At 40.6% G+C, this 24,751-nt stretch overlaps 1 protein-coding gene across 12 annotated transcripts in view; it reads left to right on the top strand.

The window, feature by feature from the left end:
- Enpp2 (ectonucleotide pyrophosphatase/phosphodiesterase 2) overlaps positions 1 to 24,751 on the top strand; it is a 113,889-nt gene that overhangs the window by 30,462 nt on the left and 58,676 nt on the right. For 7 of the 12 annotated variants that reach the window (XM_006520598.3, XM_006520596.3, XM_006520594.3 and 4 more), the window contains exons 2-8: positions 2,630 to 2,729; positions 12,138 to 12,293; positions 15,376 to 15,501; positions 20,915 to 20,975; positions 22,954 to 23,051; positions 23,361 to 23,440; positions 24,528 to 24,647. In XM_006520598.3, coding sequence (XP_006520661.1) covers positions 2,630 to 2,729; positions 12,138 to 12,293; positions 15,376 to 15,501; positions 20,915 to 20,975; positions 22,954 to 23,051; positions 23,361 to 23,440; positions 24,528 to 24,647 — 741 coding nt within the window. Of the gene's footprint in view, positions 1 to 2,056; positions 2,400 to 2,629; positions 2,730 to 12,137; positions 12,294 to 15,375; positions 15,502 to 20,914; positions 20,976 to 22,953; positions 23,052 to 23,360; positions 23,441 to 24,527; positions 24,648 to 24,751 lie in introns of those variants that run through there. The other 5 variants (NM_015744.4, NM_001285994.2, NM_001285995.2 and 2 more) reach the window with 2 other exon arrangements.

Here is a 24,751-nt window from a genome sequence, read left to right as displayed (position 1 = left end):
GTGGAGACATGAGAATTGCTGAGGACTTCTGGCTGCTAGCCTGGCTCGGGCTTCAGTGAGACTCCCTATTTCAACAGAATAAGGGACAGAGTAATAAGGAAGGACACTCAAAGCCCTTCTGTGGCTTCCACACATGGAAAGCACATATACCTTCATATACATATGCACATATAAAACACACACACACACAATTTGCTTAACTATAGCTAGATGGTGTGTATGCATTTAGACACCTGTGTATATTCTTATATGTGTATGTGCATGTTTATGTGTACACATGTATGTGTATGTACATGTGTATGTGTGTGCATGTGTATATTTGTATATATGCACGTGTATGTAGGTGTGTGCATGCTCATGTGTGCATGCTTTGTCCAGTCCCTGATGCACAGTGATCTGGGTGAAAATACAATTCTTTGGCAGAATGGCTCACAGAAACAGTGGCTCATCTTGATCCTTTTCGATCAATGGGTAATCCAGTGCTGTACAGATCATGATATACGTGACCAACTTGCTCTCACGCTTTGTGGCCCCCTCTCTCCTGCACAGCTAGTTTGCTTTCCATAAAAATAAAACAACAAAATACAAAATGATCTTCAGTTTCTGAGCTGTATTTTTTTTTCCTTCCAAGGAGAGCCTAGGTTTTCTTAGAGATGGGTTTCTATGTCAGAGAAAGTCTCAAGTTTCTGGGACCTACAGGCTGGGGAGGCTGGAGAGAAAAGGAGGCCATTTGTTTTCAGATCCTCTGTAGCATGCAGGGTACACTGAAATAACAGTGCAGACCCAATGATTTCCTTTTGGTTTACAGATTTCCCTGAGAACAGCAGATTTGCATCTCGAGATGGAATATATAGTAGAAAAACCTTACATGGGGTTAACATCTTTTAGAAGCCTTGCTAAATAATGAACTCCAGATCAGTTTAGCTTGGCATACAGACTAAAGCAAGAGGCTTGTAGATAAATTCATAGCCTGCCCGCTCTGCGAGAGTCCAAAGCTAAGAGGATCCTAGAAGAGCCACTGAGTGTCTGGCAGTGTCTCTTCTTCTTTTCAATGAGCTGTTTACTAAATTCTAGAGTTTCTAATGAAACCCAGGCTTACTCTGCGATCCACGTAAACAAGCTCTTGGCTTTTGTGCTATCGGGTTTTATGCGAGCAGAGCCACGGGGGCTTCCTTTAAGCAGTTGCTGCCTGGAAGGTTCCTGTTTGTTTACGTATGCACATATGTGCTCTGCAAGAATGATCGTCAAGGGGCCCGGTAGGGGAAAGCCAAAAACAAGCCTCCCCTCATTTGAATCCTAAAGGCATATAATATGGAAACGACTTTCCGATTTAGAGGCTTCTAAATTTGGTGTGGTTGCCAAGTTGCAAAATTGCTTAGGATAGAAGCTTCAACACACACAAGAGCCTCCCGGGACAGTCTCTTCAAAGGAGATGCGCATTTGACAGGAATTCTTGCAGCCATTGCCACTTTCAAGCTAAATTCAAGGCTAATGAAGCTCCCTCCCCTACTGTCCTTTATGCCTGCGTCCTACCCCACCCCCACTCCACAGACAAGCTGACTTTTGTCAGGAATGGGTAGAGACTGGAATGATATTGTCTGTTTCTCATACTCAGAAGGGCTTTATGCAGCTTAAGCTGGCAGCCCCAGTATTTTGATAAAAGTTACTAGTGTAAAATTTAACAACATGAAGGGAAAATAATGTTATCTCTCGTGTGAGTTGCAATTTTGGAAGCTCCCATTGTGTGAAGCTCCCAAGGAATCAGAAGTAGCTGACAATGTATTTATATAGATACAGGGTCATTCCAACTGCCAGAAAAATAAACAAATGGTAAAGACAGAGATTTGTTTGGTTTATAAATTGTACCCCCCCCCCTTGTTTAAAAAAAAAACCCTGAAGTTGGGGGGTTGAGGGCATCAAATAACTACATAGTAAACGCTTCGAGCTGATGGGAAATTCTGGGCAGCTCTGATTCATTTTTATCGGATAAAGTACATTTGGTTTCTCTTTTGACAAACCATGTATTTGAGAGGGAAGAAAAAAAAAATCGAACATGCACTGTTATTGGCCACAGCTACACAAGAAGTCCTCCGGTTGCCAAAGGATACCACATGAAAGTGTCTGTTCAAGGGGAGGGGCCGGTCGGGGGGTGGGGCCAAGAAGGATGTTGCCTTAAGCCTCTTCTGCTCAGAGTTGCAATTTGTGAACCAACTGTGATGAAATCGAGCTCTGCACGAATCAGATGCGCCTGTCAACTTCCCAGGTGGGATTGCTTGGAGTTAACAGCCTGAACGCAGAGCCCCGAAAGCAGAGCATTCAGGGCAAGCAGAGAACACCCTGCAGAGGTTTTCCAAGAATCCCTCGGCATGGCAAGACAAGGCTGTTTCGGGTCATACCAGGTAGGAGGATGGTACGGTGACTAGCGAGGTGCCGAATCTCTCCGATCACTACCATTTGAATTCGATTTTTTTTCTTTTTTCTTTTTCCTTGTTCAAATTCAGACATCATCTGAGAATGCCTTTCCGAATTGGCAGGATTCGGGTTGTTAGGGTCATCTGAACTGCTTCCATGCACTTTGAATGCATCTAATCTAGTTGTGTTTGACAACTTGATCTCCTTATCCCCTTAGGTAATATCCTTGTTCACTTTTGCCATCGGCGTCAATCTCTGCTTAGGATTCACAGCAAGTCGAATTAAGAGGGCCGAATGGGATGAAGGACCTCCCACAGGTAAGAGTATCCGTTATTAGCAGTTTTGTTTCTTTAACAGTACTGTGCAGGGCGATACATTTAGCCCAAGGTGAGAATAGGTTATCGCTTTAATGTTGGAGAAGGATGGGGCTGACAGGTTCCACGTGGTGGTACAGAGGGTTGAGACGGCTGTGTTGTGTAAAGTACATTATTTGCTATCAGAAAGTTCTATCCTAGGAATGAGAAAAAAGGAAGTTAAAAAAGGCAATAAACTTTTTTTTTTAAAAGTGAAACTAGAAATTTATTTATAACTTTGGGACTAAGATTTACTGAGACTAGGGGAACCCTCAAGGTGAGTTTAGAGAGGAGATCTGTGATCGCTGTGTTTCCTTCTGGAAGAAGGCAAGGTGAGTTTTCGGAGCTGACTTAACTAACACAGCTGGAGTGAATGGGGCTCCTTTGCAGTGGGCTGTACCCAGCGGAGTGGGGCTTCATAAAGGAACGTTTGTGCAGGCTGAGGGGGCCTAGCTGACCTGGTCTTAAGCAATGGCTTGGTTAATTTCCTGGAAATTGGAGCTGCTGATGGTTTCAGAATTAAAAATTGCATTCGAAATGACAGGTACTCTAGGGGGCAATATTTTCTTCCCTTTCTCTGACATCACAGTATGTCTTCTGTCTCCCCGGGAATTTGGTGTTTCTCTGTGTTTCTTGATTGGCACTCTATGAAACACCACCTGCCTTTATACCACCATAAATGTGTATTATTAAATGAGGCATAGTGGAATACTGAATCTTCCACATGGCAAGTTATCTGACTTAGGCTTGAGAAGAAGGTTGAAGGTACAGTAGGTGATGAGGGTGAAGGAGCTGCAGTGTGTTTTGGAGAAAGAATGTGAAAACAGATCTTAAAAAACTGTGGCCCCGGGGAGCCTGAGGGACAAAACTGCATTGTGTTTCTTTGGGGAGAGAGGAGAGGGATTGCTGGGCCAGAAGAGAAGGCTGTTTTTATTGGAGGCAAACACTGTCTTCAAAGCCTTCTTTTTGACCCTCGCTAAGGCTGATTGTGACAGGGGACTAGGTCCTTGGCCTGAGCATGCAGCTCTGACAGCCCATGGCCGGGTCTTTCCACTGTGCGGAAAAGGAACCAATTTTCTGCTTTCTTTAAATGATAGTGGCAGGAATCGATGCTGTTTCTTTGATGACTGCATTATTTTCAAACTTGGCCATTATTTTTTTTTTTGGACTATGGATCATCAAAGTACCAGCCTGGGACCCTGAGTCCATATTAATAAGTGCTCCTTTCACAGGCAAGTCACTTGTAATGCCTCAGCCCTCAGCAATGAGCATCAGTTTAGAAGACTTTATCTTCTAGATTGTTAAAAATAAAATAATAAAAAAACATTTCCTCCATCCTGTTTCATCTCCTATTAAATGTGTGTGATCTCTACCAGAAAATGTGAAAAGTATGGATTAAATGTATTAGTCCCTGAAAACACTGCTCATATAATAAACTACTTCCATATGTTGTAGGGAATAGATACAAGACAAGTAATGTCAATATTACTTCTGGAAACTAGTCTAGTCTACAGTACTGCTGATCAATTAGATAGCGTTAGACCTACTACAGAGTACTGCTTCTTGACTTGTTAATGGAATCAGTATCTGGAGCCTTAGGGTGTATAGTGATAGTTCACTTCATCTCCGTGAAGCTTAGTTTTAGGGCACCACACAGTTTATATCCGAGTTTCAGGATTTTGGTAGACTTATGTGGCTTTTCTTCTTAAGCTTTCTTGTGATGCAGCTTACCTGCTGTCTACACACTGGGGTTCATTTCTGCTTAAGTAGAAAAGACAAAAGATTCCTTTTAGAAATCGGGAAAGGCAGAGTGTAGACAGGTTTTCTATCTTTTTAAATTGCTAACTACACTTGCAAGGGGGAACCTCCTAAATAATACTAGTGATAGGTGGTTCTATTAGCAAAACTTGAGTCAGAGAACATTGGGTGAATCTTTTTCTACACTTTAAAAAATAAAAGTCAAAAGAGAAAGCATCCTAGGATCTTATTTATTTATTTATTTATTTATTTATTTATTTATCACAGCATGCTTGGGCTCTAAAGATATCCTGCAAATTCAGTGCTATCAGGTGTTTCACAAACAAGAAACGCAATGACTGTTCATTTATATGTGGCCAGAGCAAGAACCACCATTCAAAAGCATACAACTTCTTGATTAGTCCTCAGGGTTCCTGGGCAACAGCTGAGAACATTTGCATGCATGAATACTCTCATTGGTACACTTTGAACTGAGATGTCTGCTCCAAGGTTGTGACCATGGAAAAAAACTTATAATTAATTAACTAGTACACTTTTTAGCTGGATTTCTTGTTAGGACCTGATGATCTACTAGAAGCAGGAGGGGGATGAGACCTCTTTCAGATCCTGGGATGTGTAGGAGGTGTGAAATGACCAGAGTGAGTTATAAGGCTTGGAAAAGGGACACTAAGGTCAGCAGGGTGGCAGAAATAGCATTTTAAAGGAACAATAAGTGCAGTTGAGTTGGAGATCTTTGTTTAAACATCCGACGTGGTCACTCTGTTTATCTATAAAATGGAAAGAAAATGTGTGTGCATGCAGTTGTCTACACACAGGCACACACATGGAATTGGCGTGCCTGGAGTTGTGCAGGAGTCTGCGTGACAGAAGCTATGCGCCTTTCAATACTCTTCCAGTCCCCAAGTAGCCATGGACACTCTTTGAAATAGAAGCCATGTGACTCTTGACTGACAAAATGGCATTTGTGAGCTTGGGAATACTTGGATAATAAAAATTTGATAACTCGGTCTAATTTATCGCCATTTTTATGGGCTTGAAAGGAAAGTTTAAGAGCACGGGAGTGACGAATTTGTGGGTAAATACGAGACGAAGAGCACAGCTAACAACTTTATTGGGAAATGCAAAGTGGTTGCTAGGGACGAGGAGCCCCTTGTTCCTTGATAATTTTAGGAGTCTCAGTGTACAGTTGAGAGCACTTTCAATAACATTCCAGCAGAATGCAGGAAGATCTAGAACTGAGAGATGATCAGCCATCACTCTGTGAGGACAGTGACCAAATGGGGTGTACCACTCGGCGTGACTGCGTGCTAGACTGAACACAGAATTTGAGGAGTTTGAGTCAATAAAATGAGGTCACCCGAGTTAAGACTCAATGACGCCATTGGGTTTACAGTTGACTGTGGAGTGGGGCTCAGGGTGGTGATTTCTCCATTTTTTTTTAATACAGCTGAGAATTCTCGATAATGTTTCTATATCTGAAACTTCAGTGTGCTTTGTTCAACATATTTTTTTTTGTTTTTTTGTTTTCCTTGATTTTTCTTTTATTGAAAATAGATTTTTTCATACAGTACATTCCAATTATGGTTTCCCTCCCCCAACTCCTTTTAAGTCCTCCCCACCTCCTCTCCTGTCTGAATCCACAGTATTTCTGTTTTTCCTTAGAAAACAAATAGGCATCTAAATAATAATAATAAAGTAAGATAAAACAAGCAAGCAAACAAGCATAGGACAAAACAAACAGAAGAAAAAGAGCCAAAGAAAAAGTACATGAAACATAAAGATGCGCGCGCGCACACACACACACACACACACACACACACACACACACAAGAATCCCATAAAAAAATCACGAGATTTTTTAAACTGATAAAAATCAACCAGTCTTTCAAAATCGTGATTGGAAGACAACACCCAAAATTTACAGCCTCTATAAAATTTGAAAACTCTTTACTTAAGTGCTTTACTAACGAATGCAGTACTTAGTTAATGGCTATAATTAACTTAGCTAATGGTTCTAATTCCAAGAATAGGGAGCCTGAGGCAGGAAGGTCGCAAATTTGAGGCTCTTCTGGACTACACTGAGAGACCCTGTATCAACCAATCGAATCCAACAAATAACCTCCTTCTGTTAGTCAGATAAGTAGCGCAGTTGTGTTGTGATGTTCTAAAATCTTAGCTGCACCGCAGCTGGCTGACAGGCAAGGTACTGGTTTGATTCTTCAACTAGAAGATAGATTTTTATAGCAAAATGCCACTGAGCATAATGTACGGCGGGGAAGGTGGGTGACGAAGCTTCTGCGTTCTGAATGTGAGTTAGAGAAGATGTCTGATTAAGGGTGGGGCTGGTATCTACGTTTGTAGTTGATAGTCAACAAATAGTACCTGATTGGAAGTTGACAAGGTTCTTGTTTGCTGGCAGGTTTGCAAATTATTCGGATTTATGTAATTAACTACATTGAGAGCTATTTAAAGGGTCTAGAGATTAATTTAAAAATGTTAAGTTTCCATTTAAATGACAGAATTCTGTTTTCCTGCAGTTGGTGAAGTCTTTCTACATATGAATATATTGTGTTTATTGACACAGTGTTTCCTGAGGGCAGGTGTTTGCCAACTTGCCAGGTGGACCCCTTTATCCATTTCTTCCTCTGTCTCTGTCCCCTACCTCTAGAGCACATCCCCCCCCCCCCCCCCCCCCCCCCCGAGATCTGGCCCAGCAGCTATGAAGAGGGGGAGACTAGAAAGTTCTATACTTAGGAAGCAGTGAAAGCTGCCACAGAGATCTGTGTATTAACTCGTGCTTGCTAAGGGATGATGTGAAAGCCCTCAGAAAAAGGGTGAGGGGCAGCTAAGTCAAGAAAGGACAATGAGAGTGAATGGGTTAGGTATTCCAAAAGAGGGAGGTGGAAGCATTCCAGCTTGTGGCGGAGTGGCGGAGTGGCGGAGTGGCGGAGTGGCGGAGTGGCGGAGTGGCGGAGTGGCGGAGTGGCGGAGTGGCGGAGTGGCGGAGTGGCGGAGTGGCGGAGTGGCGGAGTGGCGGAGTGGCGGAGTGGCGGAGTGGCGGAGTGGCGGAGTGGCGGAGTGGCGGAGTGGAGTGGCGTTCTGAATGCTGTCCACAAGCTCCAAGTCTTTGCTTGCAGGTTACACTTGAGACTGGACAGCAGACAGAAGGGTAACTGTTTTTTATGCTTTTGAGAGAAGAAGCCGGCGTAAGAACAGTCACCATCCATTTCAGGGCTTTGTTTTCAGTAGACACTTTGGGCTGAGCACCAAGAAGAGAAGGCAGTGATTGACAGGAACCGGCATGCAACTCTGCCAGTGGGACCAACCTGGTAGAAGAAACTTAAGTTCGTCCAGCTTTAGGCTAGGCTAAAACACTTGAAAATTTAAATATCACCACCCTGACTGGCCATCTTCCAGTTTTGAACTTTCCACTTAACAAGAAGATGTGGAGAAAAATATGATTGAGAGTATAGGATGGAGTCGGCTTTGATGACGGCCCCTGTCATCAGTTAGGCTCTTCCCAATACTCCAATTAAATTGTCAGTAGTCTGTGGTTTTTATATGTCTGCAGAACAGACAATACCAGAGGCTTACAACTCGCTCACGTTCATTCTCTGTCTCTGTTTCTGTCTCTGTCTCTCTCTGTGTGCACAGCAAAATAAATATCCTAGAAAAAGGGTTTTACTTAACAATTTGAAATAATCTCACCCATTCCTATCTGAATTGCAGATTTGAAAGAAAGAGATTATAATTTACATTTGTGTTTGGTTAAACCATGGAATTATACTTTGGTGAGACAGAACGCTGTGGATCGTGTATATACATTTTAAAATTCAAAGTCCCTCCGAAATGATTTATATAGAAAAAAAGTTTGCTTTTTTAATTTAAAGAACAGATTTCATCTCTAAAAGAAAATAGGGTCCTGTGAAAATGTAGCTTTAAAAAAATATTTAATTGACTTATTATGCATCCAGTATTCTGCGGGGAATTGAACCCAGGACCCCTGGAAGAACAGCCAGTATTCTTAACCTCTGAGCCATCTCTCCAGCCTACAAGGTTATAGCTTAGAGACAGCTTATAATTTGAATGTCGTAGGAGTGCTTGCAAGTGCCTCCACTGTGTGTCCTCTTGTCTCACTCAGTACTTGTAGGCGCTTTTTGTTGGCTTGCTTTTTCATCATCCTTATTCTGAGATTTTCATGGCTGCCTTGGCAACAGTGGAAACTATGGGGTGGCAACAGTTTGCTGCCATGTCGTTTTCCTCCTCTCGGAGACTTACAGAACTGAAGTGCTTATGCCGTTCCTCTGACTGGGGTCAAATAAAGGAGGGTCTACATTGAGAATCTGGGGAATGTCATGGAAGGCCCTTTCCATATTTGGCATTGGATCAGCTCTAATATAAAGGCAAGTCTTCAAAAGATCTAGGGCGGTGCCCCAGAGGGGAAGGTGCTTTCCACTTAAGCATGGAGAGAGCCAGCTTCATAAAGTTTTCATCTGACTTGCACATGTGTGCCACCACATGTGTCTCTGCCCACATGCATGGGCATGTGTATCTGCATACGTGCATGGCACCCTCATGGATAGGACAATCATAAATAAAACTCCCCACAAAGAAAGCAAAATAAAAAACAAAAGCAATCTACCCTTCGGCTGGAGGTAGGGAGAAGGATACAGACCCTGGTGAGGAATATGTTAAAAAGCCAGTTTATAGAGGGTGACTTGTAGAATGACCAGGGCTATGCTTGTTCTGACAGTAGGGAGATGGGCTGGAACAGAGCCTGGAAAGGAAAGGCAACTCTCATTAAAGATGCTGTCTGTTTGGTTGGTTTATTTACTGATTCTGTTATTTTGAGGTAGAGTCTCACTAAGTATCCCTGGCCATCCTGGAACTCGCTCTGTAAATTATGCTGGGCTTGAATTCAGAGATTCGCCTGCCTCTGCCTCCCAAGTTCTGGGACTAAAGGTGTGTCCAACCATGTTTGACTCTCTCTCTCTCTCTCTCTCTCTCTCTCTCTCTCTCTCTCTCTTTCTCTCTCTCTCTCCAGGAACCACAACTCAAGTTTCTTGGGGTTATTAGATTAGAAAAGTTCTTACATGGCTCAGACCATCTTTTCATTTTCCTTTCTGTTATTCTCAGCTTAATTTGCCACTGTTATCCGAGAATGAATGAATTTGGTCCATGTTTCTCCTGATTCACACAGGAGCTTGCTCCTCACTGAAGCTGCTGATAACCCAATCTTGCACATCTTTCCTGAGATGTATCTCTGCGGTATAGATGCAGTTCTGACAGTTGCCTTCAGTGGAAATCTTGGCAAGAAGGACCAAACCTGATAAGGCAAACTGTTGAATGGGATTCAATGCTTTCTGAAGACAGCAAGGGGCACAGTGAGAGAATGAATGTTATTGAAAGAAAGCATTGACAAAATCACCTTGCTAGGATGGTCAAAGAATGATTACAACCTAGCTTAGGATGCATTCAGGGATTTCAGAGGTAAAGAAAGGTCCAAGGAAGAGATTTTGGTGAGGAACACACACATGGGTCATAGACAATAAGAAGGTTTCAAATACTGGCTGGGACGCCATGAAGAAGACAAGACAGGATGAGCAAAGACTTCTTCTGTTCATTGTCTCAGCCATTAGAATTGTTGGGCCTATTTACAGACACAGCTAAACGGGAGTGATCACTGCTTGAATCTATTAGACATTGGTTTGAATGATAATATGTAAGCACTACTCTTAAACAAAGAACATTTATTCAATTACAAGTTTTTCATTATTTTTCCATTTTGCTATGAGATTTTTTTTCTTCTATTTTTCCTTCTTGTCTGCCATGGTTTCTTATGGCTCGGCGTGTACAGTTGATAGGTTGGCCAAAATCAACAGAAAAATGTGGTTTGTGGAGCAGAGGTAAGACACTGCATTGCAAACAGACATAATTTTTTAAAACTGAATTGATGTGGTTTGTATTTATTTCAACATCCCCGAATCAACTGTGAGAAAGCATTTCACATCTCATGGTCTAGTGAATCAGTTTGCTTAAGTCAACTGATCTGATGTCATAAAGGCCAGGATTGGGTGGCTCTGATTACTCTGATTAAAGGGGCAGTTGACTAAGGGATGAACTACATATTCAAATAAATGGCATGGGTACATCTAAAACTGTCATTTAATATCTGTTCTTGGATACCTTGATTTTAAACATGATATACATGTGCTGCAAAACCCAATAATTTCTAAATGTAGAATTTACAAATATGTTGTATTTTTAACATATTTGCTAACACACACATACACACACATATATAAAATATATATAGTTATATATATGAAATATATATAGTTATATATATTTCATCCACCTATATACATGGAGAATAGAAGACAATAAACTGAGAGCCCAGGCAATCATCTGATTTCATAAAATGTTACACATATCAAACTAGAGGATGTTTTTTGAAGTGCGGTTTTTAAAGAAATCAAACTCTTATGTATTTGGCTTTGTTTCTGGGCCTCATGCACAGTACTGATGAACTTATTTCCTGGTACCAATCACAATTATTTACCTCCAGAACATACTTTTCTATCCTGTCACCAAATTACTTTTTCCTTTGACTACCTTTCTATTTTTGCATGTTTATTTCTCAGTAAGATTTTCTGTCTTCCCAATTTTGTGGAATGATTGGTACTTTTCTCTGTGAGCTTATTGAGTATTTAGGCTTAGGATGAATTAATACTTTTCTGTTATTGATATTTTTGTCTTTAAAGTTAGGTGCCCTATGACTTACCTAGATTTTTTCTAAAATTGTGTTTTTCATAAGTTTGGCATATTCTTCTTTAAGATGACTGAATTTTTAATTGTGTGTGTGCATGTGAATGCAGCATGTGTGTGTGTATGTGTGTATGTGTGTGTGTGTGTGTGCGCACATGCGCTTGAACATTCACACACACACATGCACGCATATGAATACAGTACTAGTTGAGGCCAGAGAAAGGGAGTCAGATCCCCTGAGGTTGGAGTTATAGTCAGTTATGAGTTACCTAATACGAGAGTTCCAAACCAAACTTATGTCCTCTGTAAGAACAGTATGTGCTCTTAATCCTGAACCATCTCTTAGGAACCTATTTTTAATCTTTTTTTTTTTTTTTTTTAATTTTTGAGATGAGGTATCAGCCTCAGCTCTTAGAATATTCTTGACTGTAGGTTCTGCATATGTATTATTAAATTCATATCTTGGTTTTTTTTTTTAGTTTGGTGCGTAGCGGCACTTACCATTACATGTGTGTAGTGCTAATAATTGTAATCATGAGTAGAGTCAACGTTTGTTATGCTGTATATGCTTGCTATACTGACATGCATTTCACACAGGTTATTTCATTCAGTTCTCATTTCAATCTGGAACTGGTTTTATGAGTCTCCCGTTTTACAGATAAGGAAACTGTGGTTTATATAAGTTGGGCAACATGCTTGAGGTAGCCAGGGAGCTGGTACTGAAGCCAGGTTGCTCATCCAGAGCTTGACTGCATTTCCACCCCAATTGCTTCTAAGTACCACTCTTGCATTGGTATCATGGCTAGTCCCTAAGCTGCTGTCTTTTGCCTCTTATTTGAATGGCAGTGTTATCTGACTCTCCATGGACCAACACATCTGGATCCTGCAAAGGTAGATGCTTTGAGCTTCAAGAGGTTGGACCTCCTGACTGTCGGTGTGACAACCTATGTAAGAGCTACAGCAGCTGCTGCCATGATTTTGATGAGCTCTGTTTGAAAACAGGTATGTGACTTCTGGATGCCTCTCACTTCTAGCAAAAGGCTCAGTGACACCTAGCTGTTAGGCACCTCTGCTTTGGCTTTTTCACATAGAGTTTTAGTTCATTTCTTGAATGATTGATGGTTGTATGAAGAATATACTTAGTATGAATAACTTGGCTCAACCATTCTTGTCCCAAAGAAGGCACTTTCCAATTTCAGGTACTGTAGACTGAAAGTACTAGGTTTAAAACCAATGCTCTGTATTCTGTGCAAAAGGAAAACATTTATGGGATCAATCTGGGGTCTTATGCTATGGGCAGCTCTGAAATCTTCTTCTAGAAATTCCCTGATTTTATTTATCCTGTAGTGGAATGGTCATTAGTACACATAAATGCTCACAAGTCCAGGGAAAAGTAAGCTTTGTGATTTTGTTATCACACTGACTCTGTTTTCAAAGTCAAACAGTTTTAGATAGGGCTCTTTGGAGCATCTTGCATATTCATTACCATGTCTCTGTCCCTGGGCAAAAACCTCATGTGATCTACCTAAGAAGAATGGCAAGAATCCCTGCTTTGAACACTGGACACTGATTTCTTAACTCCCCTGACAAATTATTACTTCTGTGCATGGGTGGTATTTTGGAAAGCCCAACTAACCATTGCTATTTGAACTTTTTGATGAGACATTATTGCCTTAGTTCCTGATTTATTGGAAAATCAACATAAACTCCCTAACTGGGACTTATTTTCCCTACAGCCTGCAAAATATAAGGGCCTCATTAGGTTACTTTTTTGCATAATGCATTTTCTAAGCATGTAAACAGATTTTTGTTATGGATTTCTTGTAGAGTTTTAACCATGTTCTTCAGCTGTGGTTCTGTAAGCTGAGAGCGGAGGCTCTTTGTACATTGAGTATATGGGTGGACTAGACATCCCTCAGAGCTCTTTGACCCTAAGACATAAGTGCAAACCTGCAATCTGTGTCTGATGTGCACTGAGGATTTTAGAACCTTCTATGTTGAGCATCTTGTCCCCAGTAAGTTAAGCCAACCTTCCAACTTTCTGCTCTGAAAACTCTGTAAAATGTAATGCATCTGTAATTCTAGCTTAGCTCTCTTTGAATATAGCTCACGCCATTCTTCCTAGTTTAATACCGACTATAACAACATTCTGTAAAGCACATTATTCTCTGATGTCTAAAGCCAACGTGTATTGAATGTGGAAGAATCAAATGTCAAATAACAATAAAAAGTTGAAAGGGAAAAAGAACATTTCTTCTAAAGTTTCTGCTATACCAATACAGGAAGCAAGCCTAAGGTTTCAGTATGAACTCTCTTTGTTTAGGGTGTCTGGTTACTGTATGTAAATATATGTGTGTATTTATATACACAATCATGTGGGAGGCAGTATTTTTTTTTAAACACTATGCTTTCAAATGGCAGCATAGCATTCCGTGAAACAACTGGAACGGAATTCATTGACTGTTCTACCTCTGTCTATTCAATAACCTAGCAAGGGTTCCTCTTGGCAGAGTGTCAGGAAGGAGCAGCCTTGCTTTAGAAGAGTATCCTTGCTTCTACTGAGCACACGTCTTAGAGGATGAAGGCTTGAAGTGTCCGAGTGTACTTCAGGGTAGAGATGTTCTCTGTGATGCCCTCTACTGCTTCTTCCCCACCTTTGCTTCCCTTCCCATGGCTGAATGATGGCAGCTGCTGGTTACATGTGATCTGTCTTTTTGTCTTCGATATGAGCTCCAGGAGGATGCAGCTCTTGTCTTTGGCACTTCCCTATACTCTTAGCAACCAGAGGATGGTAAGCAATGAGACAGACCAATGATGGGAATTGAGGAAACTAAATACGTGGACTCTCCATGAGAGCTCTTTATGCTACAGTCCTCAGTTTCAAGAACCATAGATCATTTCCACCACCATTCTAAAGACATTTAATAGATATTCATTGATCACCTAGAATGTGGTGGTTAATCTCACAGTCTTACATCTGAGATGAAATAGAATAGTGACTGATAACGTTTTTTTAAAAAGTTTTAGTTGTTTAAAAAAAATCAATTAAAAATATGGTGCTAGCACTCCGATAAAAGTGAAAAGTTTCCTTTTTTTAAAAAAATGTTTCTTTGAAGAACTGAGCCCTGACCTATCGCTCAGTTGGGAGTGATATTTCCTTTTATTTAATCTCCGTTTAGCTCTTTAGGAGGCCTTATGTAGACGGCCATTTTGGTTGGTTGGGATTTTGAGGGCATTAATACTTCTCTATGGTCTTTCTCTTTTGTGGTACTCAGGGCCATTCTTCTTCTTTTTTTATTAGATATTTTCTTTATATACATTTCAAATTTCAAATGCTATCCCGAAAGTTCCCTATACCCTCTCCCCACCCTGCTCCTTTACCCACTCACTCCCGCTTCTTGGCCCTGGCATTCCCCTGTACTGGGGCATATAAAGTTTGCATGACCAAGGGGCCTTTCTTCCCAGTGATGGCCAACTAGGCCATCTTCTGCTACATATGCAGCTAGAGACATGAACTCTGGGGGTACTGGTTAGTTCATATTGCAACCCTATAGGGTTGGAGACCCTTTCAGTTCCTTGGGTACTTTCTCTAGCTCCTCCATTGGGGGTCCTGAGTTCCATCCAATAGCTGACTGTGAGCATCCACTTCTGTATTTGCCAGGCACTGGCATAGCCTCATACGAGACAGCTATATCACGGTCCTTTCAGCAAAATCTTGCTGGCATATGCAATAGTGTCTGGGTTTGGTGGCTGATTATGGGATGGATTCCTGGGTGGGGTAGTCTCTGGATAGTCTTAGGGCCATTCTTGAAGGGTGGGGATCGTTTATTTGGCTTTCTGGGTTTGGCCTTTGTATGAGAACTCAGTTGTGCTGTGAGTTCCCCTCTGCTTTGAAAAATTAGAAATTCATCCTATCTGTAAGTTCTCCAAATGCCTTCTTGGCCTCTGGCTGACTCAGGTTTCACAAACAGAGTCAACGATGTGGGCTTCTGGCTCTTTTTGTTGGAAGCCCTTGTAAGCAAGTGTGGCCTCTTTCATTTGGTTTATTCGAGGCGGTAAGAGTGTTGCCTTATGTTGATTTCAGCTCGAGGCTGGGAGTGCACCAAAGACAGATGTGGGGAAGTACGAAATGAGGAAAATGCCTGTCACTGCTCAGAAGACTGCTTGTCCCGGGGAGACTGCTGTACCAACTACCAAGTGGTCTGCAAAGGTACCTGCTTTTAGATCACCTTGGGACATTAAACACTGGGCATGCACCGAGCATCCTGAATTTTCTGGCTATAACACCTTGGGTGTTGAAATTTGGAGGTCAGAAAGAATTGTAGTTTTTTTTTTTTTTTTGATTTACTTCTTTTATGTGTGTGAGTGTTTCACCTGCATGAATATATACGCATCGTGTGTGTGTGTGCAGTGCCTGTGGATGTCAGAAGTGGGTGTCAGATTGTCTGGAACGAGATTCACAGATGGTTATAAGCCACCATGTAGGTGCTGGAACTAAACTTGAGTCCTCTGAAAGAGCAACAAGTGTTTGTTTACTTATTTATTCATTTATTTAGTTTTTGGAGGCAAGGTTTCTCTGTGTAACCCTGGCTGTCCTGGAACTCACTCTGTAGACCAGGCTGGCCTCGAACTCAGAAATCCACCTGCCTCTGCCTTCCAAGTGCTGGGATTAAAGGTGTGTGCCACCACTGCCCGGCGCAACAAGTGTTCTTAACCACTGGACCATTTTTTCATCCTCTGAATTATACTTTGTAATCTTTTTTTTTTCTTTATTTACATTTTTTTTAATTAGGTATTTTCCTCGTTTACATTTTCAATGCTATCCCTTTTTAATAGTCTTCTTAGTTGTCTTCTGAATTTCATTGTTTTGAAGCAACAAAAAGCAAATCAGTATTTAAAAATTAGACAAATAAGATGTTTCTAAACTTTCTGTCTTGGTTAACATCAGGTTTCTTAGCACTAGAGCCTGGAATTTGTTCCATGAAGTTTATTGAGTAAATGCTCTATAGGAAAACCATGTGTGAAGGTCAGGGAGTTGGGATTGGGATTGGCAGTTCAAACTGTCATAGGTGAGTCTTGCCTTGGCTTGAATGGTGGCTAACCTGACATGGTGTAGAATCACCCAGGGGATGGGTCTCTCTAAATATATATGGGGGAATTAATTTGATTCCTCCATTGCTTTAATTGATTTGGAAAGACCCATATTCTCAAAAACATTGTTTAGATTTTGAAATTTCATTTTATGTATATGAGAAGCTTGTCTGAATGCATGTATGTGAGCCACATGCATGCCTGGCTACCATGGAGGTAAGCAGAGGGTGTCAGATCCCCTGGAATTGGAGTTCTGGTGGTTGTAAGTTACTATGCAGGTATAGAAACTGAGCCCTCTGTGTCTGGCTAGGTATATGCTCCTAACCACTGAGGAGTCTCTCCAGCCCCCAAGACACATATTCTTCCTTCCTTCCTTCCTTCCTTCCTTCCTTCCTTCCTTCCTTCCTTCCTTCCTTCCTTTCTTTCTTTTTGAAGATTTATTTATTTATTTTATGTATATGAGTACTCTATCTGCTTGTATACCTGCATGCCAGAAGAGGGCATCAGGTCACATTATAAATGGTTATGAGTCACCATGTGGTTGCTGGGAATTGTACTTGGGACATCTGGAAGAGCAGCCATCTCTCCAGCCTCCAAGATACATATTCTTAAAATAACGTGTATACAAACTTTATATGCCCCAGTACAGGGGAACGCCAGGGCCAAAAAGGGGGAGTGGGTGGGTAGGGGAGTGGGGGTGGGTGGGTATGGGGGACTTTTGGTATAGCATTGGAAATGTAAATGAGCTAAATACCTAATAAAAAATAGAAAAAAAAATAAACTTCACACTCCCTAAAAAAAAAAAAAAAAAAAACGTGTATAGAATTTGTTGATAGTTTCACACAACGTATATAGTGCTGTTTTCTGCCGTTTTCCACTCATTTTCACCTGTACGCCTATTCTCCCCTCCCTGGAAGAACATTTCCCGCATTTACATCAATTTGTTTTGTTTTGAGTTCCACTGAATAAAATCCTGCCCCTCCCCTAGAATTCAGCAGCAGCCAGTTAGGTTACTCTAGTTCCTTCTCAGGGTGATGCTTAGCCGTTGCCAACCTCAGTCTTTTGCAGGCAACTGCAGCCTCATGGGGTCTATGACTGCACTGGCTACGCCATGCTCAGAGGACAACATTTTACAGCTCTTCTTTCTATCTTGTATATTCTTATGTTCTTTTCACACCTTCTCCCACAATGTTCCTTGAGATCTAGACAGGGTAGTAGGAGCATTTAACCAGGAAGGTCCATCTTCACTGTGGGCTGATGCATTCCCTGGGCAGGAGCTCCTGGACCGTATACAATGGAGCTGAGTACTAGCACGCAGTATTTGGCTCTGTGTGTTCTAAGTGTGAACAAGGTGAGGCAGGCTGCTCCAAACCCTGGCTGCCTTCCTTCCCTTCCATGGTGGACTGTGCCTTGATCCATGAACTGAAATAAACGCTTTCTCCTCAGAGATGTTATTTTCAGGCTATTTTATCATAGCAGCAGGGAAAGAAACTCTGGCAAAGAGTAAATCATAGAGTCATTTGAAGCACTGGAGTGTGACTTCTGTTCCCAGTGCATGTAAGTTGTTTGCCAAGACCCCAGCATCAGCCCAGGACTCGATGTGCTTGCTAGTGAAGACAATAAAGCATCAACAGATCCAGTTACACCCAAAGCTTTACTATAGTATGTATGAATACATATATAGTATGTATTCTACCATCAACACGCATATAGTATGTATATTCATATTTACATACTATAGTATGTATATATGTAAGCGTGTTGATGGTAGAATACAATGCTTTTATGATATTAATGGTCTGTGGCCTCCAGAAAATATAAAAGATATATCTCCTGATACGAAAGCATTTCAGGGACCACACTAGTCACTTAAAGGTGTTTATGGAAAAAAAAAAAATCACCCCATGGCTTTTAATCTATAAGTTACATCATCTCTTATTTCCTCAATTTAGTCTTTTTCCTGGCACAGAATGTTTATAAAGCATTTCTGTTAAATGACTTCAGATAATGGACAGGGCGATAGCATGTGCAAGACCCTGAATTAAACCCCTAGTTAAGAAATAAAGGGGTGTGTGTGGAGAGATGGCTCAGTGGTTAAGAGCACTGGATGTTTTTGGAGAGGACCTGGGTTCAATTCCCAGCATCTACATGGCAGCTCACAACTCTTTGTAACTCCAGTTCTAGGGAGCTCTAATTCCAATACCCTCTAATGGACATACATGCAGGCAAAACACTCATGCACATGAAATTAAAAATAAATTTATTATTATTATTATTATTATTATTATTATTATTATTATTATTATTATTATTTGGTTTGGTTTTTTTCAAGACAGGGTTTCTCTGTGCACTCCTGGCTGTCCTGGAATTCACTCTGTAGACCAGGCTGGCCTCGAAATCAGAAATCCACTTGCCTCTGCCTCCCAAGTGCTGGGATTACAGGCATGCGCCACCACTGCATGGCAATAAATTATTTTTAAAAGAAAGAAAGAAAATTTGGAAGTTGTTTTTGTAATGTATAAATGGACCTGGAAACCTTCCTTCCCCGTTGGGAAGTTTCCTCTACTCTAAGAGTTATACTTTTATTTTGAAGTTCATTCATCAAGAATTTATTTGTCCTTTTCTTTTAATCTTTATGCAGTAAATATAACAGGAAAGCACAAAGGGTACAAGGAGAAAAGCCCTGGATATCATTTGTCACCGAATGGTGACAGGTTAAGGCCATTTTTGGTGCTTTGAATTCTTATTTCAATGCTTTGTGCTTGGTAAAGCTAATTTAGTTTATTTCCTAGCCTGCCTGGTCATCCAACAGCTAAATGGCTCTGGGCTGTGAAAGACTTCCAATGTTCTTTATACGGGAGAAGTTTCTGTGGGATATTAGTTACAATTTTTATGCCTGTTCAATATGTAACTTTTATCTGTCTTAGAGAAACTTAAGGTAAATTTTTATGGATAATTTTTCCCTCAAAGAATAGCATCTCCATATCTTTTATGTTGCTATATCAAAATATCAGAGGATGGGTCTTTTAATGGATACAATCACTCACAGTGTAGAGGCCTTTCCTATTGGAAGGCCTCTTCTGTTTGACCTCTAATGATGACTACTGGGCTACATTGTACCAAGGCATATTCATTCTATCACAAGGAAGGAAGATGTTTCATTCTTGTGGGATCCAATGAAGTTCCAAGAGACATGAATTAATTCCTTGTGAGAATGGTGTTCCCACAAACCCCGTTTCTTTCCACTAGGCTCCGCCTCTCAAAGATTCTGCCACTTTAAGCTCTGCCACATTAGAAATGGATACTGCAGTTCCTGGATTTCTGGGTATAAACCACAACAGAACCCTAATTTAATATCAACATTGGACTGAGGAAATAATAGTTGTGAAAATATGAGGACCTGAATTCAGGTCCCTTAGAATCCATGTAAGAAGCAAGGTGATAGATGAAGATGGTCAGATCCTGGGGTCTCATTGGAGTCTAGCCAATCCACAAACTTCAGGTTCATTGAAAGACCTTGTCTCAGAGAATCAGATGGATAGTGTCTTAGTTAGGGTTTTATTGCTGTAAAGAGGCACCATGACCAAGGTAATTCTTGTAAGGAAAAACATTTAATTGCAGCTGGCTTACAGTTTTCGAAGTTTAGTCCATTATCATCATGGCAGGAAGCATGGCGGCATGGAGGCAGACATGGTGCTGGAGAAGCCAAGAGTTCTCTACATCTTGATCTGCAGACAACCAGGAGATTGTGTGCCACACTGGACATAGCTTGAGCATAGGAGAAGTGAAATCTGGCCCCCACGGTGACATACTTCATCCAACAAGACTGCACCTCCAAATTGTGCCACTTGCTATGGGCTAAGCATTCAAACACATGAATCTATGGGGGCCAAGCCTATTCAAACCACCACAGATAAGTGACAGAGAAAGACACCTGACATAGACCTGTAGCCTCCACACATGCAGGACTTATATTCTCAGATTGATCTTGATGCAAGCTAAGAGGGAAAGACAGTTTGGATTTTGATTTGTAAATCCAAGACGATACACGTGCTCATCTGAAAAGTCTTTCTGGTAATATTTTATCTGTTATCCTCGGATATTATTATAACAACATCAGCCTTTTCCCCTCCAGAAGGGAAGTTGTGTCGTGCTTTCTATGGCTTTGAGATCTTCAGTGGCAGGGGAGAGAATGTTCCATCTAATGACCAAACAGTTTATTTTTGGAAGGAAACAAACATGAAATTTTGTCCACTGACGCCACATTTTTTTTTTTTTCAAATCTACAAACTGTTTAGGAGCTGAAAGCTGAAATAAACACCATTTGAGGTTATTAAATCTTAGCTTTCCCACCATGTATGGGTGTACTTTAAAAGCCAGAGTAGACACTAGACTTTATTTCAGAATTTCTTTTTAGATGGTATCCCATAAACAAGTACCAAAGAGGACACAGATTCTGGCATTGCACTCTTACTCTCTGGGCGGCACCTATAAATAGACTCACAATAAATGTCCCCGTTTTTTTCTTGTAGGAGAATCACACTGGGTAGATGATGACTGTGAAGAAATAAGAGTCCCCGAATGCCCTGCAGGGTGAGTGAATTTTGTCTCATGGATATTATGAAGTATTCCACATCCCCTGATAAGCCATCACAAAGGGTAAATGACTACACACATTTTAAGACAGAAATCCCCTTCTCCATATAATCGTATGTGAGTTCTTATAAATATATTGCCAGTCAAGCTATCTCTAGGGTTTTAAAAAATAAAATAAAACTTGATTATGTGATAGTGTGTGTGTGTGTGTGTGTGTGTGTGTGTGTAGGGTGTATATGCCATCACGCATGCTATAGCATGTGTGTGGAGGTCAGAGGACAACTTTGTGGAGTTGATTCTCTCTTTCAGCCTGTATATGGCTTCCAGGGATCTGACTCAGATCGGCAGGCTTGCAGGCAAGCAAGTCAGTTGCTGAGCCATGCTGCCAGTCCTATCTTGTAGCTTTGATGTTCTTTTTCCTGTCACTGCTGTGCATGCTGGAGTCTCAGTGTCTGCTGTGATCCACCAAAGTGCATCTGCTGATCTCCGGAGGCTGTGTTTCCTGCCACCATTCTCTGCCCTAACACTGCAGCCCCCACAGTTGTTTCCCCGGAGATCTGTTCTTGCCTTTGTTAGTGCATGAGGGAGGGAAAAGGAAAAAGGAGATGCTAGATCTTCTCAAGTTGTTATTCCAAGAAGGTAGCTTCTACTAGATCAGGCAAAAACCTGCTTCTCTGCTAAGGGCCTGACTTAGAGGGCGACAGCCACATTGAGTGACACCTAACAGCTCAAGTGTGACTTCTAGGAAACTGTGAGACTCCATGTGCCTTTACAATGCTTGGCAGAAAATACATTCTCAACAAATATGTTTTCATAAAGTATTTAGTCTTTAAATATTTATGTATTTATAATATTTATTTATAAATATTTATTTATTCTAGCCCGGGATACAGAATTTAAGTGTTTAGATATCTTTATTTTTCCCTTCTCTTAAGAATCATAATTAGGCATAAAAGGAAGGAGAAATAGACATCTCAACACTTTGGGTGTATGGAATGAGATGAAACAATTTCTGACTGCTTATGTAGGGCCCCCTTAAAATGCATTTTACTTTTAACATGACTTCTAATAGGCACAAGCTAAGAGTTGTTCACTTAGCTTCAAGTTATTAGAAAGAACTCTATAATACATAGTTCACTATTCTCTTAAGACTGACTAACTACACCCTTAAAGTACCATGTTTGACTTGGATCAATGAGTCCTTTGCTGATAGACTTTTAACAATTCTTAATAATTTAAATCATCTTGAAAACAGCTTTATAAGAAACTTGAAGGAATGCTTTTATGGTGCTTAGGTCTAGTGGGTAGAGTGTTACTGTGGTTAATCATACATTACTCACATATTCATTAATTTACTAATACATCTGATAAGTATTTATTAAAATTGGGCAAGGTGGCACATACCTTTAATTCCAGCACTGAGGCAGAGGCAGAGGCAGGAGGATTATGAATTTGAAGGCATCCTAGTCTATATAGCTAGTTCCTGGGCAGCATAAAACTCTAGAAGGGAAGCCATTAATAGATAACTAAAAAACAGGGTATATGTTAATGTGTATATGAATACAAAGGAGGTAGTTATATCAACTAACATCATAGAAAAGGAAACTTAGGGTTGAGTTTTAAAAAGGAGATAAGAACTTTCCAGGTTAAAAAGTGGATAAAAAACATATTTATTTTTTTGTAATTTATTTATTTATTTATTTATTTATTTATTTATTTATTTATTTATTATTGCCAAAGGCCCTTGCTTGTAAGGTAGGAAACAACAGCAGAGTCAACTACTTTCTCTTTGTCATGGTGACATTGCCCGTTTAACTCTGAACTCGGTTGCCTCAAGTGCTATGTGGTTGGGAGCCCAAGCTTGTGTCTTTCTAATTCTTTCTAATATTGATTGGTCCTGTCATTGACTGTGACTAGATACTGTGGAATACCTATGGCAGTAGTATCTCTGAGATTTACCCTGTTACCATTTAAGGTTTGTCCGCCCTCCGTTAATCATCTTCTCTGTGGATGGATTCCGTGCATCGTACATGAAGAAAGGCAGCAAGGTTATGCCCAACATTGAGAAACTGCGTAAGTCATTCCCTCCGTCCATGTTCTCATCCAAGGTAGTCATTGCTCTGCTATAGGCTTCCAGAGCATAGAGACACCGTCTGTCTGTCTGTCTGTCCCTTCCTTTCTTCTGCCTGCCTTCCTTCCTTCCCTCTTTGTTCTTTCATTCCTTCCTTTCTTCTTCCTCCTCTTTCTCCTTAATAAATTTCATTTTATTATTGGAAGTAAAAAAAGAAAGTAATGTATTTTTCATAGCTGAGAAAATGAATTTTATGCATGAAGCAGTTCTGGATGGTTTTCTTGTCCTGATAACTCATTTTCTCCTTCCAGGGTCCTGTGGCACCCATGCTCCCTACATGAGGCCTGTGTACCCTACAAAAACCTTCCCTAATCTGTATACGCTGGCCACTGTAAGTATTTGTTTTCCCAAGGTCTAATTCAATCCTGGAAGGACGTGAAGGCAGGGGTTAATTTTTTAAATATAGAACACGCTTTAATTAAAAAAAATATTTTTAATATATGATTTGGAAATTTCACACAGCGTATTTTTCTTGCATCCTTTCTTGTCTTCTTACTCTTCGCAGATCATTTCCATTCCCTGCTCCCCCACTTCATGTTCTGTCTCTCTCCTAAAGAAAACAAAAACAAAAATGGAAACAAAAGAAAAAGTCCCTTGAAATATAGTTTGGCTTGTGTTGGTCAAACTTATTTGCTTGAAGTGTGTGTGCACGAATGTGCATTGTGTAAGTCAGGGAACAACTCTGGGGAGTCAGTTTTATCCTTTCTCCATACGGGTTCTGGGATGAAACTCAGACTTTTACTAGCTGACAAAGCTGGATGGCCTGAAGGGGAGTTGAAGACCATATTGCTCAGGATTCAAAGGAAATCTGTCTTCTTCCGTTTGCCTCTTGTTCACACTCAAAGCTTTGTGAATGATCAAACTGAGTTGCACGATTAAAATGACAGCTTTTTCACGCATCGTTCAAACCGAGCGTCCCATCCAACTGTCAGCTTCAGAGAAGTCTGTCCTCTGCCTTCTGAACGTTCCAACAAGAATGTTGCTTTCAGAGCTTCTATGTTTTTATTTCCAAACATTCCAAACTACCGTATTTTCTTGTTTCAAACATACTTTCCTATTCTTATGATTATTTAACTTAACGATTTGAAGAAGAAATAGAATCATAAGTGGAATCCTCTTTGGAGACATGTATACGTTTCAAGGGAAGAAATAAAAAAGTCCAGTGCATTAAGTTTCAGCAGTCAAGAAGACAGATATTATATATCTTGCCTCCATCTTAAATTTCTAAAACGACTTAAAATTAGTTTCGATTCATGTGTATAAGAATGGACTCAAAACACAGGCTTATGCACATCCTACTTGATTTGGTTTATTTAATATTGTCATAAAACCTTCTATGTTAAGAAAACTGATGATAGAACTAAGATGTGTAGATCATCACAATGCTATTTTAACAATAAAATTGCTCTTACACAAAGGGTTTATATCCAGAATCCCATGGAATCGTTGGCAATTCAATGTATGACCCTGTCTTTGATGCTACTTTCCATCTTCGAGGGCGAGAGAAGTTTAACCATAGATGGTGGGGAGGCCAACCGGTAAGTCTTGAGTTCTTTGTGTCTGTGGACCTGTGGACCTTGAAAGATTTTGTGTAAAAAGGGGGTGTTTTCATCTTTTGATACTTCATGTGTGTGTTCATATA

The sequence above is a fragment of the Mus musculus genome, chromosome 15 (assembly GCF_000001635.26).
Source record: "Mus musculus strain C57BL/6J chromosome 15, GRCm38.p6 C57BL/6J".
Classification (NCBI taxonomy): Eukaryota; Metazoa; Chordata; class Mammalia; order Rodentia; family Muridae; genus Mus; species Mus musculus.
This window is presented reverse-complemented; position numbering and strand designations above follow the sequence as displayed.